Here is a 17,708-nt window from a genome sequence, read left to right as displayed (position 1 = left end):
GAAGAAGAGAAACTGCACTGTGTGACAAACTGAAGCTGGTCAGCTGGGCTTCCTTGTTCCTGTGTCGTCCTTCTGTCACATCTCACACTTGAACTAATTGTGACCATCGGAAACCAGAGAGTAGGTTTCGCAGGGACTCAACAGTATGTGGTGTGATGGGTGGTACAGACTGATGCTGGTAAACATTCGCTGCAGATGCCTGAGCGTGACGTCGCTCAGCTGGAAGACCTCTGATGCTGCTTTTTCTTTTCTTTCACACACACACACACACATGCACTGTGTCCTGACATTTACTTTCAAATGAACAAACAACACGGCCTATTAAAGGTAGTCTGGCTCCAGCATCAATAGAAAGTGTTGAATTTGTAGAAAAGTTTGGCCTTTGTTGTTTGTGGTTTCAGGCTTGCCAGGTGGAAACATGGTGAAATATTTGCGATAATGACAGCCAGCTGAGGGGAAAGAGGCCGTTTCATCTCTTTACACTGCATGTTAGGAAAGCTGACTTAGGAGTCTCATTCCTGATTTTGTGTAATGAGAAGTCCTTTGAAAGTTGTGCCTTCCTTTGTTTTTAATGAAAGTACAAACTTGGGCTTATTGCACTTCATTGCCTGCTGCTGAATAATATTTGAATCAGCAAAACACAAGTAAAAAGCTTGTGTAGATTGTATATTATGCATTATTGGCATGTTAAACAAAGCTCATGACCATTTTGTCTTACCTTGACTTATCCAATCACAGAGTTTGTTTATGTCTGGAAGCTAAAATGATAAACGGCTGTCTTTTTTCAAGGAAGCATGGCCATGTTTTATCATTTTGACCTTGGTCAATGACAAGTGTTTTCTCCTCGCCACAAGATGTCTCTTCAGCTCACAGGAAAAGCCCCCATTGGTTCATCTCATGGCAGAAGATGCACAGCATTTTCTGGGAAGGGTTGAGTGTTTCAAAATATCAATAGCTCTAATTATGAGACAAGAGAAAGCACTTATTCAGAAGATAAGATTTCTATTATGTATATTAAACTATAGATAGAGGTGCAGACACAGGCTCGATACAAACAAGACAGATGGCCAACGATTTTTAATTTGAAATTCAGACTTCATTTTGGCAGAGCTACAAGCAAACCTCTGAAAATGTTGAATACATGCCTCAAGATAAACGTGATTCACTCACATCAAAAAGACAGAAGGTGCTTACGGCCATTTTCTACCATGTCCCGAAAATCCACACAAGAGTATGAGCTCAGTATGTCGAAGGATTGCTTCATAAATAGAAAGTTGTTTAGTGGGAAAGACAGGATTTAGTAACCGTCATTGGCTGACTCCCGTGGGAAAATAAAGGTGGGCAGGGCAGACAGGTCCTTTGAAATGTGTTTCCTGGTGAGATGGATGTTTGATTGTGAGATATTGCCAGAGGGACGAAACAGCAGAAAGAAAGTTGATTCCAGTCCAGATTATCACCTTTTAACTTTTCTCTCTGCGCTGTGTGTATTTGAATGACAGGAAGGGATATGTTTAGCTGTTTGAAGAGCTCGGTGCAGTAAAAACAGAGATGAGCGATTTAAAACTGTCCATAATGTCTCATAATGAACTGTGTTATAGTTGAGCTACATCCCACATTATGTGACGTAATGTGTGAATAAAGACAGACACAGTCAATGCCACAAATGCACGTAGACCATAATATGACCTTATTGCTGTCAAAGCCAGTCAGACTCATTTGGAGATCGTAATGCCAGATGTAACTGCAAATGATTCATTATGATTGATTTATCAGGAAAAGCAACAACCAACAAGTTAAAATGCTGTTTGAAGCTATTTCAAAATCACCTAATCCTTTGGACAGCTGATGGCATTGTTTCCTTTAACACTGAACATCTCTATACTTAAAACATCTCAGACTAAGTGGTTGTTCCTTTATCAGCTAATCCTAGTAACACTGGTCTTTATTGAGTCCTCCAAAGCCACTGAAAAGTAGGATCAGCCGAGCTGGTTTTCAGTCACCGAGATGTCTGCGAAGTCTTGTGGTTACTGACTAAAGGAGAAAAAAAATATATAGTGGAAACCGTCATTGGTAGCTGTTTGGAGGAAAAGGTGAATGGGCAGGTGCCAATTTACGGCCCAGCAGGAGGTTTTGTTTTAGGTGATTTATACTAAAGGTGATAAACAAAAAGGAAAAAAATCAAATTTTTAAAACTTCTGTTAGAACAGCTGTTAGATAACATGAATTAGGTACCTCATTACACTGCTCCTTACAGTGCTGGTAAATGATGAAGGAGATTATAAAACTAAAGATAAACAGAGGAGGACAATAAAAATCAGAAGTCAGAAGGAAATAAAAAGTGTGTGTGCCCCTTTTTAGTTTGAACTCTTTTGTTTGTCCAATGCAAAAATGATCTTTTCATTTACTTATCAGAGCAAGTAGCAGCACACCAAAAAGCTGGGGATAGAAAAGGAAAATATAAATATATTTCACAGCAGGTATGTTGGATATGTTGGACATGCTATGTCTGCCATGGTGTCTACATTTCAGGGGTTTTAATGCGGTTGGATCATTGAAAACGAGCGGAGATGGAGACAGTAAGTTCTTCTATGAAAAGTCTATTGGAGACTTCATTGCAAAAAGAATATTCTGGAGAATTAAATGAGGGTTTTTGTTGTTTTGGGTTTTTTATGAACAGAGAATTTGACCCGTGATGCAAAGACATCTGCATAATTTAATTCAACAATTCAAAGGGATCATCACTTTAATGGCACGTGATGGTGGTGCCTGAGAGATCAAATTTGTTAAAATATTTCACCCCTCGCCAAAGCAGTGCACTGAGCAGCCAACCAGCTCCCTGCGCCTTGCATGCAGCTTGTTTGGGTTAAAACACACTTACATATAAACACCATCTTGAGCCTGGAATTTCAGAGATGCCTGAAATTTCTCTATCTAAATGTCCTTCAGGGTGGTTTTGTGATGAAGTCAGCCCAGAATGTCAGCATACACTGTATTTGCACAGGAATGTGTCCAGTGTGGGTTTTGGAGCTCACGTCTGCATTCTGAGTAATGTTGGGTTTCCCCTCCCTGGTCCAGATGCTTCCAGGTCACAGAGAAGCGGGCATAAAGAGACAGACTGAAGCATCTCTTTGGTATAAATAAGTCAAGAGAGAGCAAGGACAGAGGAACAAGTACTTCCTCACTTCATGTTCATGGAAAATGAAAGCGACCCAGCTGCTACCAGTTCCCCTTTGCTCATTTTCAATAGTAATAATATGCTTAACTTGAACCATGTGGACAAAGACTTAGTTGTTACTTTGAGACATTTTAGTGTCTCAGATTAATCTGAGTTTTAATAATTAACAATAACCACATTCAGTGGACCAAAACGTTGGAATCAAACCCTGATCTATTCCCAGCCTTCTTTTTATTGAGTTGGTGTGTACAGTTTTTACAGGATCACTACATAACACAAGTGAACTTTGCCCAGTCTGAGTCACGTACCAACAATCTGTATGCACAACAGGGACTCTGGTGGCTGTCTGGCTGTCCTCTTTGATAAAAATCCATCTGTTGCTCAAGCAGATCAATACAAACTCGGGTTGGATTTAAGGAAATAGATGGGGAATCACAGGCTGAAAGTAGGCAGCGTATTGATTGCAAGAAAATTCACCTCAAGTCAATAATTGCCCTTCTACAAATTGAGCCAAACCACCTTCAAGCTCCATGTAAATTGGAAATCCAATTACTTCTTGCGGCATTTCACTCAATCGTTTAGTTTTACTACTAATTCTCTGAAAACCTCAAAAAACTTGTTCTGTAGTTGGTTTATAGTTACTTTGGTCATTATAGCCTCCTGTTGGGTTCCACTGACTTCTGAAAGGTATTGCAGTTTGGAGCTGTGAAAGGAAACGACAATTAGACATCATATGTTATTTTTCCATGTCAAAGCTTTGAGGTCTTAAAAATGAAACTAACATACAGGATAGGAAATTCAATACAGAATTACGACGGTAAGTCACTAATCTCTCTGCAGATGCAAAAATAAGCCTGGGGGGACAATTTATACTCTTCCAGCCCCTCCCTGAATGTTGAGGTTACACATCACCATGCTCTGCCTGGCTCCTAAATTATACTGTTGCTTAAAGAAACCACAGTGTGATTGCTACAGAATCCCCTCCCACACTAACTAAAATAAACTGTTCCTTCAAAATCTGCTTTAACAAAGTGGAAAGACGATCGCTGCAAAAGAATCGTCTGCTAAGTCTTCTCCAGTTTTTTTCATGAATATATCAGAAAGAAAATCAAATTTCTGAGAGGAAAACAAACTTTCCATTTTCATCAGAAAAAAGTATCAGATAACACACAATGTATGAGAAAAAATCCTAAATTTGAAATGTTTGATTTTAATAACGTGTATGTGTGTGTGTTACTTCCTGTTTTATTCTGTTAGTTCCTGTCTCGTGAGCATTCAGTTTTGTTTTTTCTGTCTCGTTAGTCAGATTCAGTTTACCTGTGTTCCCAGGTGTGTTCCAGTTTGCTGGTTACCTCGTGTGTATTTAAGGCCTTAGTTTTACTTCAGTCCCTTGTTGTGATCTCTCCTCATGTTATGTTCCCTTCTGTCTGCCAATGTTAGTTTTTCCAGTTAGTGTGCTGCAGCTCTGCTCTGCCTTATGTTTTGTTAAAGCTGCCAGAAAAGTTGTGATTTGAGTTCACGCTTGTTTGCAGAGTCCAGCATTCAGGTCCACTTCCTGCTTGCCACACAACCGGCCGATGACACGCAACTATGAGCAAGTCACTAATAAATTACTAATGAACCTTACCCTACTGCCTGCAGTCTTTGGACTGTGGCAGGAATCCAGAGTACTCCGACGCAGCAAGAACACAGAAAGACCCACCAGATTGGATTTGAGCCCATGACCATCTTCATGTGACAGAACAATGCTAACTACTGCACTGCCCTAAAAATATATTTTAGCATGATTCTGGCAAAAATAAGATTTATTAGAATAAAACTTACAGATTTATTAAAACAAATTAATATATTTATGAGGGAAGAAATTTCTTTTTTTTACCAGTTCTAAAAAATTCAGGAGACAAACATTATATTAACTTAAATGTTACACAAATACATATGAAAGTTAAACAGTTTTTTGGGTAGAGTTGTAAACTGGCACATGAACCAGTTATCAAGTCTTCAGATTTTTCAGTTATTCTAAAACTGGAGGCCTTCATGCTGGTATTTCCCTGAGGCCCTTAAACCATTAAGGCTGCTCCTGCATCTGATTCACTGCATTTGTTGGTCTTCTCATGAGGATTTGAGTTCGCTTGTGAGGGATTAGCCCACTGAAGGCAATAGCTCCCTGTGACGTGGCATTTCCTGGTTTTCCTCTTTTTCATTTCCCCTTTCTCACGCTTTTACTCATTTACCTCCCACTCCCTCGGGATCATGATACACAACTTCACCGCCCCCCTCTCTCATGATCATGCTGCACAGCCACACTCGCCTACTGCTGTTACAGATTTGGCAAAAGAAAGAGGATGTGCTTTTTTTAGTCAATATCAAAGTTTCTTTAGAACTATAAAAGCATTACTGCTTTCTGTCAGCACATTAAAACCAGCAATTAATCCAAGAAATGTTTCAAATTACTGATGTCCCGATTCATGATTGAGGTGTGAGACAAACGACTGCAGGTCCAAGTGCGTCAAAACAATGATTTTATTAAACACATGTGTGGAGGAAATACACCATCACAATCCTCAGCATAAATCCCCCAAAAAAGCATACTTAAAATGTTTTTATATGTCAGGGTATAATGCCCCCTCATGTGTCAAAGCAGATACACAACATGCATAAGTTACAGTAACCACAGCTCTTCTGCTGACAACCTTTGACACGCACTCAAAGAGACATTTTCTCCATCTCCACCCCAGGTGCTTCCTGTTGATCTTCTTATTCTCGCTTATCTCTGGAACATCAGAAACACATTCTACAAAAACTGTTACTTATGCAGGCACAAAATGTAGTTACAAGCAAAATATGTCTTAACTCTACCCTAGAAATGAATCTATATACTGTCTGTGTATGCAGGCGAACTGTCTCGACCTCACTGCACTCTGTCTCACCTCTCACCTCACCAGATAAAGCTTGTAACCTCTTACCAGACAGAAGGCCAACTCTTTTATGAACACATTTTTGCAATATGTGTAATAACATGATTGAAACTACATGTGTAATATATTGAATAAATGTTTTAATCAAATGCCACTAATCAAAGCTTAATAAAAAAGGATATAAGAGAATAAACATGATATTAAAATGATATAAAATGATATAATCCCCACACTGACAGTCAGTACTTATCAGTATCCTCCTGATAAGTACATTCTGTACAAGTGTCCTTTTTTCTTTGTTTCTCATAAGATTGAAAACTTGTCCAGCTTTTGGGGGGTTAGCTTATGTAATTAACAATCAGGGGACATATGGCTAAAGAGCTGTAGATCACAATTAAGCAAACATAGGTAAGTCAGCAACAGAAACACAGAGTGAAAGCAAAAGAACAGATTCACTTTCTGAGATTCTTCATTACTGAAAGGGTCGCTGACCTGCTGCAAAGGAGGAGGAAAGGAATCTGAGGTTCTGTATGAGTGCACGAGGGGGGAGTTCAGACTGCAACACGCTGGGGGTTTGAGTGAGACAACATGGGGCCTTGCAGAGGGAGACTGGTATCAGAGGAGAAAAGAGAGTGTTGGAAGACGGGAGGGAAATGTTGAGGCATTGCAGATGGCCAAGACACGTGTTCACCACCCAGTGGATTTCCATTTAAAAGGTTTTCTGACAGATGGATTCCCCAGATGCATTCAGACTCTTAAAGTCCTTTGCAGATGTATAAAACAGGTAAAGATGAAATCTTTTAGATTTTCAATAGATTCCCACAGTCCTCAAGCTTTCACTAAAAAAGTTAGACCTCTGTGACTGATCACACATTGCTGCAAAGCTGCAACAATATGTTAAAACATGCACATAAAAGCTGCAACAACTCTACAGAGAAGTAATGTATAGTCAGGAATTGTATGCAGAGATTTTTAAACACTTATTGTTGGAAAACACTAAGAATTCTTGTGTAACAAACAACATACAAAAATAATTATAATACCAACGCCTGCTTCCTCAAAGGGGATCGTTTGATTGTTGGGGTTTTCGCTGTATTACTGCAGGGTCTTTAGGTTAATCTACAGAGTGGCGCGAGCGACTGTTGCTGTGGCAACAGTTTGCACTCAAATAAAACTGAACTGAAAACTTTGAAACTGAACCTGCTTGGCATGAGTGTTGGTATGAGACTTTCCAGGCATGAGATGTTACCATCCCATACATTCTTTTCATAAACTGAAAAATTTGTGAATCTGTGTCGACTATCAAACAAACATCTACTAAAATACTAAACCTAAAAATCTTCTAACATGTTACAGAAACATAATTCCAGCGAAAAAGGTAATATAAGATAAGATATATTATAAATAAACTATATTATGAATACAAGAAGTGTAAGCCTTCTGTTAATGAGCTTTACATATTTGAAAGTTGCACCACTTATTTATTCCTCTTTCCAGATGAAGCTTATTTAATATCTAATTGTAAATAATAAAATACAAGCTTGTAATGTTGGTAATTTCTGAATATTTTTTTAATTCTGAAAATTTTAATACTGAGTGTGTAGACCTAGCTGCACAGCTATTCGTTTCTAATATGTGGCTAACTGTGGCTAGCAGCTGCATATTGCCTGAAGTAACAGAAGTGGCATGGCATTCCTACATGGTTAGATGTACCTTTGTGCATGTGTCAAATGCCACCTTTATGTGGCCTCTATGTTGAATCCTGAGATCCACTGAGACTCATAGAATAGCCCATGTTGCTCGTGATATTTGGTATCACTACACAGAGGTTAATAGAACAAAAATTAGGAGTTATGCATTTATTGACTGACTCATCACATCTGTTGGAACACCTGTTTCTGACAGACCCTCTTTACTCTTTATAAAAAACTGACTAGCTTTCATGGTACTGGGCCTGCGACCCAGTATTTTTGTTTCCGACTTTGGAATTATATTCTTTGATTATTGTTGTTCATGGTTTGGTTTTCTTTAGTCTCAGTGATCTTCGTTCTCCCTCTCTTAGAGTTTATCTCAGCCTGTGTTTAGTCTCTGTCTCCCTCTCTGGGCCTTTCCTGCGTTCCTCGTGTCTTGTTGAGTCACCCGTGTTTCTGTGTTCATTCATCTCCTGTGTCTCTCCGGTCAGTCGTCGCTCCTTGTCAAGTCCGTGTCTCCATGCCGGTTTCCTGTTTTATTTTGAAAGTTCCTTGTCCTGTGTTCCTGTCTAAATGCCTAGTTCTCAGTTCTAGGTTTGTTTTCTTGTGGTCTAGTTTAAGTTCTAGTTTCCCATTGTTTCAGTTCTTAATTCTCATGTTCAGGGTTTTGGTTTGTTTTTTGTGGTTTATTTTATGGAAGTTTTTCCAGCAATAAAGCCGCTGTGTTCATTTAACTTCCCGTGTTTTGAGTCCTAATAGTTTGTGGAAGCCTAGACTTCAGCTTTTTTTTTTTTTTTGCCATGGCCAAATTGGATAACTGACAGAAGACAGCAAGCGATGCAACCTTAGTCACAGTCAGAAGGTACCCATGCTTTTTCATGAGTTTCACTCAACCACTGCCCATAATTTTCTAAGTTATATCGTACGGTAGTGAGAACACTTTAAACTAAAGCACAGAGACCATAAACAAATAAGAAAAATGTGTCCTGAAGTCAAAAATGAAGAGAGAAGTAGGATCGTTTTCTCAGACTTTTATAGACCCAGACTTTTACTGCATCCAGAGTCACTGCCCCCTACTGGTCAGAATTCAGATCCTTCATTTTGCAGACAGTATGGATAAAACATTAATAGCCAGAAACTCAAACCTGGCAGCACCATTTAAAAAAACTCAGTTCTTGGATCTGGGTTCGGACCTGCAGTCGGTGTGCCACTGAACAAATGTTTTAATGCTTTTTATTGAATTAGTCCACTCAGAGAGCAGCAGGCTGGTCGATGGGCCACTCGGACTGATGGGTAATACCATTATCCTGCGTGGACAGGATTGGCAGACACCGCCTCACAGCGCTATCCTACCATCCATCGATTGACTGTCTCCTCCAGGGACAGCCTGATGTTAGCCTCCATCCAGTCTTTCATTTGTTTATGAAATATTGATATTGGCTGGTATCTCCTCTTGGAGATGAGGAAAGTCAGCCTGATGGAAAGGACTGTGTTAGAGGATGCTGGGAAGAGTTTTTGTTTAGGGAGGTTTGTAAACTGATTTTCAAGTTTCTAGAATTATTATTTCCGGAATTTCGCCATGAAGGTTTTTTGTTTTATAAAGTCATCTTTCCGCTGTTAAAAGTCCCTTTATGAGTCACAGCCTGTAGGAGCAGCAGAGAAAAGGGAAATGTCTGCAAATGTTTCCTCTTAACCCTGTGAGCCCTGCTATAAGTCATCATCTGTGATATGCTAACTGAGCATGTAGTTTGGTTGTTTTTCTTAGAAAAAAAAAGGGGGGGGGGGGGTCTAAAGTCTGGGCAATCATTGTAACTGACTTGCATAATTTAGTACATGCTTCCAAAGCATGGCGTTAAGGCTGGGCTTTGGGTCATCATCCATGACGACTTTAATCTCAAATTGTAAAAGTCAGTTTAAAATGGTGAGAGAAATGAAATGTTCACCAGATACTGAAACAGAAAAAGCTTTGAACTGTAAATGGACAATGACAAATGGGTGAAAAAGCAATTTATTTGAAATCGTGGCAGCAACAGACTGCTTTTGGAACAGTTACCCTCAGATCAGTTTGCTGATAGCGCCCTCTGTCTGCAAACTACCGCTAGTACCACCATTTCCCTGCCATGTTTCACTCTTTCATTCTTAAAATCTTGCGTTAACCTCCTTTCAACCACAAAACACTACAAGTCTGACTGCTGCAAGATGCCACCTGGTCAGTAAACAGATGCTTTCCGTCTTCCACATAATGACAGCCAGGATTGACTGTTTACCACAGCAAGAGCCTTTTATGCAGGAGAAGAGCCTCTTGGATCAATAGTTGTTACCCAGGCAAAGCCCACACAACCACTAATGAATCCACTGCCTTACAGTGCCGGCTGCATCTGCTTTCCATTTCTCCACAGGGGAGAAAACCAAGGAAATGTTAAATACTGCTGGTGGTCATGTTAATTTTAACATCCAAATCCAGCCACCATAGAGGAAAACAACAAAAAAGGGAATATAACATGACTGGATTATTTTAAATTTAAATTGAGCACAATAACAACAGACAAACCGGTCTAACCCTAACCCCCTAACCGTCAGCAGACACAGGTGTAACGTTAGCAAGCTTGTTGTTTGTTTTATTGTGTGTTGTCGTTTCAGTGGTCTGCACACAGAGACTGGTTCTGTGTCTGTGAGTGTTTGAGGGCTGCACTGTTGTCTGGCACACCCATCCGCCCGTCTGCTCCACATTTTCTGTTTTTTCAGCGCCAGATCAAAGGTGGTAAAACAGTTAGTCACCTGTCTGGGATTTGTAATGACAAAAAAGGCTTTGTGCCAGCGAGGTAGCAGGTGGAGTGTTTAGCATCACGGGGAAGTCTGTGATATGTTTTCCTTTGTTTTGTTTTTGTTCTCCAGCATTTTGATTTAGAGTGAAGACGTTTGTGGTTTAAGGCTATTTATAGTTGAGTTCTCATCCATATTAAATGACGACTGCAGATCTTAGACCAGTGACAGGTACAAGATGTGCCCAACAAGAAACAATCCCAATCTAAAACCTGTTTTTTCTGTTTGTTTGTTTTACTTAAAGTCTAAAAATTAAGTCGATACCACTGCCAAGCTTAACATCTTAGCTTAACCCCCTAAGACCTGAACTCTTTAATGGCATGCATTTTTAATTTCTCTTTGTTATTTGGCACAACTGAGTAAAGATGTGCAAAACTCTTTAATGAGAAACAACAATTGTGCCCCTTTCAGCAATATGGCTCATTTGAAAGAGAAAGATTTGGTATTATGGTCGAGACAATCCAAAATGTGATGTCCCCATATGTGGAGGCCAGATTCTAGGAGGTTAAAGACTGAATGCTAGTGCGGCACTTTCCAGTGTTCAGTAATACACATACCACTGCTGCAGGGTAAATATGAAGCTACAGTCTCGAGACATTTTTCTTTAGGGTAGCATCCAGGGTTCAAACAGTAGGAAACTGAGGGAAACTGTTCAACTTTAATAAACTGCTTATTAAAACCTCTTAATCTTCTTTCCTAAAATGCCAATTAGAAATGTAATGATAGATTATGTGTCAGATTACTTTTTTGTTTTAGGACAAGTAAAGTGCTGGTTTACTAATTAATTTGAGAAATGTTCAAAGCTTTGGAGAAGACTGGTCAAGCTCTTTTACTCTTGCATCCAATCAGGATTTCCACCAGTGGAAAATGATCACAGCATCCAGCCTCGACCTCATCTACTGGTCTTAGACATATGAACAAAATAAGGAATGTGGCTGTTGTTATTAGAATAACAAAAAAAATAGTAAATCTGAAGTGCAACACACATTGCACACTATGATCAATTAATTATCAATTTCTATGCAATTCAACTTAATAAATGATTAAGTTTCTTCATGTTGACTTCATGAAGCCCTGATGTTGGGAAAAACACTCATCACAGAATTGAATCCTCTTACATAGGTCACATTGGAGTCCTCGTCTGTCTCTACTTTACTTTTTTTAATTTTTATTTTATTTTTTTGTTGAGGGGAGAAACTTGACTTATTTTTGATTTGATTTTAGTTCTGATCTTGTCTGATGTTTCCTCCCCCACAGTCTGCACCCTAACAGTCTCTGAAATAGTTTTAATTAGGCTTTTCTATACGTAATTTTTTAATTAGCTTTTTTTATATACATCAATTTGATCAGCTGAATTATCAGTTGTTTTCCTTTGAACACTGTCTACTTCCTGCTGCACTGCACTGGGTCTTAGGAACAGCGCTTGATGGATTCTGACAGGCTTGATTTACGACACACAAGCCGAGCAGCTAAAGACCCTGCAGATCCACTGAGATATGACATGAAGGGCATCTCCACCCGCGCTGCACCTACTCTGAGCATTATGACTGATACCATCCTGCTAAGTCAAGCACTTTGCTGCTCGTCTGCAGGATATTAGCTCAGCCAAAGGTTATTCATGGACTATCAAAGCAGAGCTGCAGTCAGGAAATGCTGACTTATGTGTAAATATCAATTAAATTAGCCAGAGTCAGTGTTGCTGAGGGTGCACTGCTTCGGTTTAATGGGCACAGGCACTGACAGTGCTACATAAATCACATTTATACAAGAAAAAGGAGACAGATATTAGATTACACGTGTTTACACATCCATTTGCTTTTTGTTTTTACTCATTAATTATCATAAAGCATAAAAAGACATGCTAGCCATTCATTATCCACTAATTTTGTTAACCCTCTCAGGCTCAAATTAAACTTTTTGTTGCTAATGCACAACCAAGTCCTGCAGTGGTACTTCTGAGTAAAAAACACTCATAAAATATGTGTGTGGGGTAATCAGGTTGTTAGTTTTTAACTGTTACAAATCGGCAACGTCTGCCTTGAGAGGGTTAAGATGTTTTGGTATGAGTAACAAAGCAGATGCGGTTTAAGCAAGCAATAGTTTTTATCTAAATGCTGTGGATTAAAAAAAAAAAACTGAGTTCATAAAAATTTCCTGGGAAAATCTTTGGTTGATTTTTAAATTTCAGACAAAACAACTGAATATTTAATGTCAGGAAGAATACCTAACAGATGCAAGTAAATTGCATTGAGATAGGTGAAATGATACATAAAACATAAAGATCTATGTGAAGCAGTTAATTCGTGTTATTATTTTTAGGCAGAGCACTGGTCGGCAGTGCGCGTCTGGTTCGACATCGAGGGCTTTCACTGTGTTTAGAACACAAGGCACATTGTCGTGTTTCCAACCTCCAAGCCTCTTGTTTTTCACGCCTGAAAAAGTAACCTCCCCGCTCCCTGTCAGGGTTATGTAGGCCAGCCTGCTGAGCACGGACAAAAAGGGAGCAGAGAGCTGTAGATGCAGCCTCAGCAAAACCATCTCCTGAAAGCTGTAAGTAGGTAGAGAAGCCGTTTCTCAAGGGAGACGGTGTTATTACTGCATGCAGCTGAGGTAAAATGCTTTTGAAGTAAACTGTTAGCATTATGGATAGACATGTAGCAATACAGTTTGTAATATGCAAGTGATTTTAAAGAGCTATAACTACGTTTATGTAGAAAATATCCGAGAGTATCTAAGAGCTCGCGCAGCTCTGCAAGTGCATTTGTGGTTATATTATTTTAACAAAACATTAAAACGTGAAACGAAGTTTTCTGAACGAGCTGCATTGATCGGATGTTTTCCAATATTGATTCTAACGTGTCGGTTTGGGTGATGGCGTACGCAGAGCACTGATCCAGTCATGTGTAGCTCTAATGTAGGAGTGTCAAATCAATTCTGTTCTCAAATGGGCTTTACTGTAAAACTATGGCATAACTCATTCAGAAAAAAACACCTCTAGACTAAAAAGGAAGATTTTAAAACATAAGCTGCATTCTGAAATCTTTCACATTTATTAAACCTTCCATTCACAAAATGAATGTTAAAAATAAGTGCAACAGTGTCAGTTTGATTCAGTCTTTGTTTGTCACTACAAACAAACCCTACAGCTGAAACTAAAAGAATTGTTGTATTAAATGTAGTTTCAGTCAGAGACGCTGGCACATTTCAGTTTGCATAGAAGCAACATAATTATTTTCCAACAAAAGTGCTTTGTAATATTTTCAACTTCATTTTTTTATCTCTTCACCCCTTAAACGTATTCTTTAATGTGTAGATCAACTGGAAATAATCAGCAAGAATATGAGTAAATCTCCCCACACGACTAATGCATTAGGTCTGGGCTTAATACCTGAAAATGCTTCGTTTGTGTGATTGGTGTTAATATAAATTATCTGACGATCAATGCAGTGTATCATCAATTTTTCCTTCAGCAACAAAAATGTTAAGTGTCTTCATTCGGATAAACCTTTCTGCCTTAAAATCTTAAAACCTGGATTATCTAGCAGCTTTACTCTGAGTGCACACACACAGCCACATTCTTGTGCCTCTCCCAGTAATGACAGTCTTCCGGAAAGCTCCACGCAGCCGCGGACTCCTTGTGACGACTGACTGCATGAACAACAAACCCGCACAGCTGCTTCTCCAACACCTCCACCACAGCTGGGGCATTTCCCTTCTTCCCCTGACCCTCCATCACCTGCCTGATACAGTCGTGGGGCACAGGCTGCGGTTTGGTGCTGTAGGACACCACCAGGTTGATGTTGTTCACCTGGAGCACTTCGAACCAGTTCTGCCCTGCCACATGGTGAAAATGCTCCCCTGCTCGCCAGTTTCGATAGGTGCTGCTTGAATGGTTGATCAGCCGCACTGACCAGCTGACCCAGTCGTACTTTTTCACCAAGAACTCTAAAAGCTGCTGAGTTGAATCCTGAAGATTCTCTTCGTGGTTTTCCTTCAGGAGGCGTTCGGTGTCTAATTTTGCTTGTTCTGGGAAAGCAGCAATGCAAGACTCAATGGCTGACTTCATCCTGGATTCAACTTCTTCAATTTTGCTGCTCCACTCTTGGATTTTTTCCTGCTCTTCTTCTTGGCCCTGTGTTAAGGCACAGTGACCCAGAAGAGCAATCAGACCCAAGCAGAGAAGCTCCTTCATCCGAACACAGAAATCTTCCAGAAGGCGGCGGTTCCGTGCCACATACCTACAACACAGAAGAGCAGTTTCATCATACTTTCATCTGACATCCCATCCACAGAAATGTGCAGTGGTGATTTGTAAATCCAGAAGCATAAATGTGACAAAATGGAACAATTTACCTTTCTACCACATCTAAAATGGGCTCTCCAAAGCAGTTAGTCCCCATGAGAGCATCACAGAGCACAAGCAGGTTCTTCTCTCCTCCAGTTTTGGCAAAGTGCTCCAAAAAAAGTCTCTTCTTCACCTCCCTAAACTGCTCTTTTGCTTCCAGTATATCCATATACTTCCTAAACTGGTTTCGAATGTTCTCCTCAAAAGAGAAGTACTGGGAGTCCAGTCTTCCCTTCTTGAGCTCGCAGTCTATGTCTTCCAGCTGACTCGAGAGCACATCGAGTTTGTTCTTTACTGTCAGGAACTGTTCTTTGACATAGAAGACCTCTTTGCTCTGAACATTATCTAAGGCCAGACGCAGGACAGGAGCAGCAGCCTCGCAAAGAGGAAAGAGCTCACCCACAGCACTGGCCAGCACCTCGGCCCCCCTCTGAAACATATCCATCACTGCCTCAATGGCCTCCTTCTTCTGGGCCACAACCTTCTCCAGTGGATTAGTCATGTTCTGGGATACAGAGAAGCAAAATATGTCAAACATAGATAGAAACTTAGAAATTAAGCGGTGATTCTTTATGCTGTTATCATAATCATACAAAAAATATCTTTCCATCTATGATCTTCATTAGGATGAGGAGAAAGTGGTCATTTCTCAGACTTTGCCATGAAACCGTAAAGTGTCTCTCAGATTATTTAACTGGTAGTGCAGTAGTCAAAGATTAGATGGAGTATGCTCTGAATATAAATCTCTGCACCATGAAAATACTTTTCCAGTTTTTTTGTTAGTTTTCTGAAAAATTCCCACACTGTGAATGAAAAGTTCCTTTTGTTGTGCAATGAGTCCTTTAGAAGAGAGAAAGGGCCAAGGGAGAAAGGATGGAAAAATCCAAGCACCAATTAAGCGTGGGATTCTACATTTTGCACTCTGCTCACATGTTTACATATGTTGTGATATGGCACTATATAAATAAAAATGAATTTAACTGTTCAGACCAAAAGTTGTTGAACGGCTTGCTTAGATGAAAATAATCCAGCTTCAGCAAATAATTCTCTTCAGACTGTTTTTACCTCGTGTCAGCTGCAATTTTTTCATAACCTGGATTTACCAAGAATTAAAAATAGAAATATGATCCAACTTCCCTTTTTATAAAGAGAGCAGAAAAGTGCGGTAGCTTCCAGAAGAGTACAGAACATTTCTAACTTCTGGAAATGTTACTGTTCCAGCTGTTGGCTGTACTTTTAAAGGCGATGGTTCCCCCACTGGCTGTTAGATGAGAATAATTATGGAGCGCAAAATGGTCCAATGCAAAGTGAAGCTTTGTGTTGGTCGGAACACACTATTTGACACATTAAGTTTGTTTTGTTGGAATATTATTTATAGAAAATCAATTTCCAGATTTGTTAGCAATTTGTTGCAGACCCCTGGGGGTCCCTGGTCCTTACTTTGAAAGTCGCTTCTGTATCTGCATTTAATATTAAGACAACAGATGCTGCAGGAACAAAGCTCAACTGAACTGCATGTGTGTGAAAATGAAGGACACTGGTGTTGCTTTCAAATAAAAGCTTTAACTTTACCTGATTAGTAATTGTAGTGTGTACACTGAATTTAAGAGCAGTAATGCTCTACAGTTTAATACTGTGTTGCTTCATACTGGTAAGGACCTTTTTTCTAAATATATTAAAGCCAACTCTCTATATTTATTTTGTAAATAGTAGAAAAGATCAATTTGATGCTATAAATACACATTTTCTGACAAACAAGTCAAATGACATTGCTGAATGCTTGTTATTTTAACAATATGTCACTGAATTATTATTATTATTTAATCTTATGTCAAAGACTCTTTCTTTCACAAGTGGAGGAGAGAAATCTGAGTTCAAGATGAAATTCAGTATTTTTAGAGCATGATTTGGTGTTTTGTTTTGTTTTTTTGGTCACATTGCGTCTTAATCCTGCTCTGATGGGCACCATTATGTCCTTGGATTACATTTCATTTTTTTAAACTACGCATCCAAAAGGATGTAGATGATGATGTCATGTGAACAAAATGGGGGCCTGGATGAGAAGATGCCCTTGGCTCTGACTCATTTTAGATTCGCAGATCAAGGCCAAACCATGTTTAAAAACCCGCTTTCATCTTTCAGTCTGACATGTATAAATTACTGTGCAATCCCAGTTCAGACGATATTTGTGTCTGAACTCGAATCTGCGTCACCGACAACCTGCGACAAATCATCATTCATTTTGTTTACATTTTAAAAGGCCTCGTAATTTGTTGTATTAATAAAGACAAACATGAGCGCAATAAGATACCAACTATGAACAACAAGGTTTAAGTAAATATTCTAAGGATGGGAATTCCATGTGCCCGAACTGAACCATTTCTATCTGCCATGCGCGCTCAAAAGAAATGCGCAACGTGGATCTTTTTACGCGCAAATCCCCTCAGAGGATCGGACACACCTTGGAGCATGTTAACCCTTCTGATGAGGGAGGAAGATAAACATTCATGACATTCTTATAGCAATAGTGTTTTTTCTGTACCTGAATGAAATGCTTCTACTGCTCCTTCGCGGCTGATAAGCTCCAACAGCTGCAGACACGTTTCCCCCCTTCAAGTTTGAGAAAATTCCCACGGTTCTCTCATGCACTGCTGAGAAGGGTCCAAAACCGGACTGAGAGCGGAGATGCGCTTTGAATGCCTGCAAAGGGGGAGAGCGCGCGAGAAGGAGAGATAGATGGAAAGAGAGAGAGGAGG

The 17,708-nt window shown here is 39.6% G+C and overlaps 1 protein-coding gene across 1 annotated transcript; it reads right to left on the bottom strand.

Moving 5' to 3' along the window:
• Positions 1-11,915: 11,915 nt before the first annotated feature.
• Positions 11,916-17,702, bottom strand: LOC120732912 (protein rapunzel-like). Its single transcript, XM_040030826.1, has 3 exons — positions 17,495-17,702; positions 14,961-15,457; positions 11,916-14,845 (listed from the first exon to the last, which is right to left on the bottom strand). The coding sequence occupies exons 2-3, from the start codon at positions 15,452-15,454 to the stop codon at positions 14,155-14,157; spliced, it is 1,185 nt and encodes a 394-aa protein (XP_039886760.1). The 5' UTR covers positions 15,455-15,457; positions 17,495-17,702; the 3' UTR covers positions 11,916-14,154.
• Between the last annotated feature and the right edge of the window lie 6 nt (positions 17,703-17,708).

Source organism: Simochromis diagramma, unplaced genomic scaffold, assembly GCF_900408965.1.
Source record: "Simochromis diagramma unplaced genomic scaffold, fSimDia1.1 OVJJ01000361.1, whole genome shotgun sequence".
Lineage (NCBI taxonomy): Eukaryota > Metazoa > Chordata > Actinopteri > Cichliformes > Cichlidae > Simochromis > Simochromis diagramma.
The sequence above is the reverse complement of the archived record's forward strand: the minus strand, read 5'-3'. Positions and strand labels throughout refer to the sequence as shown.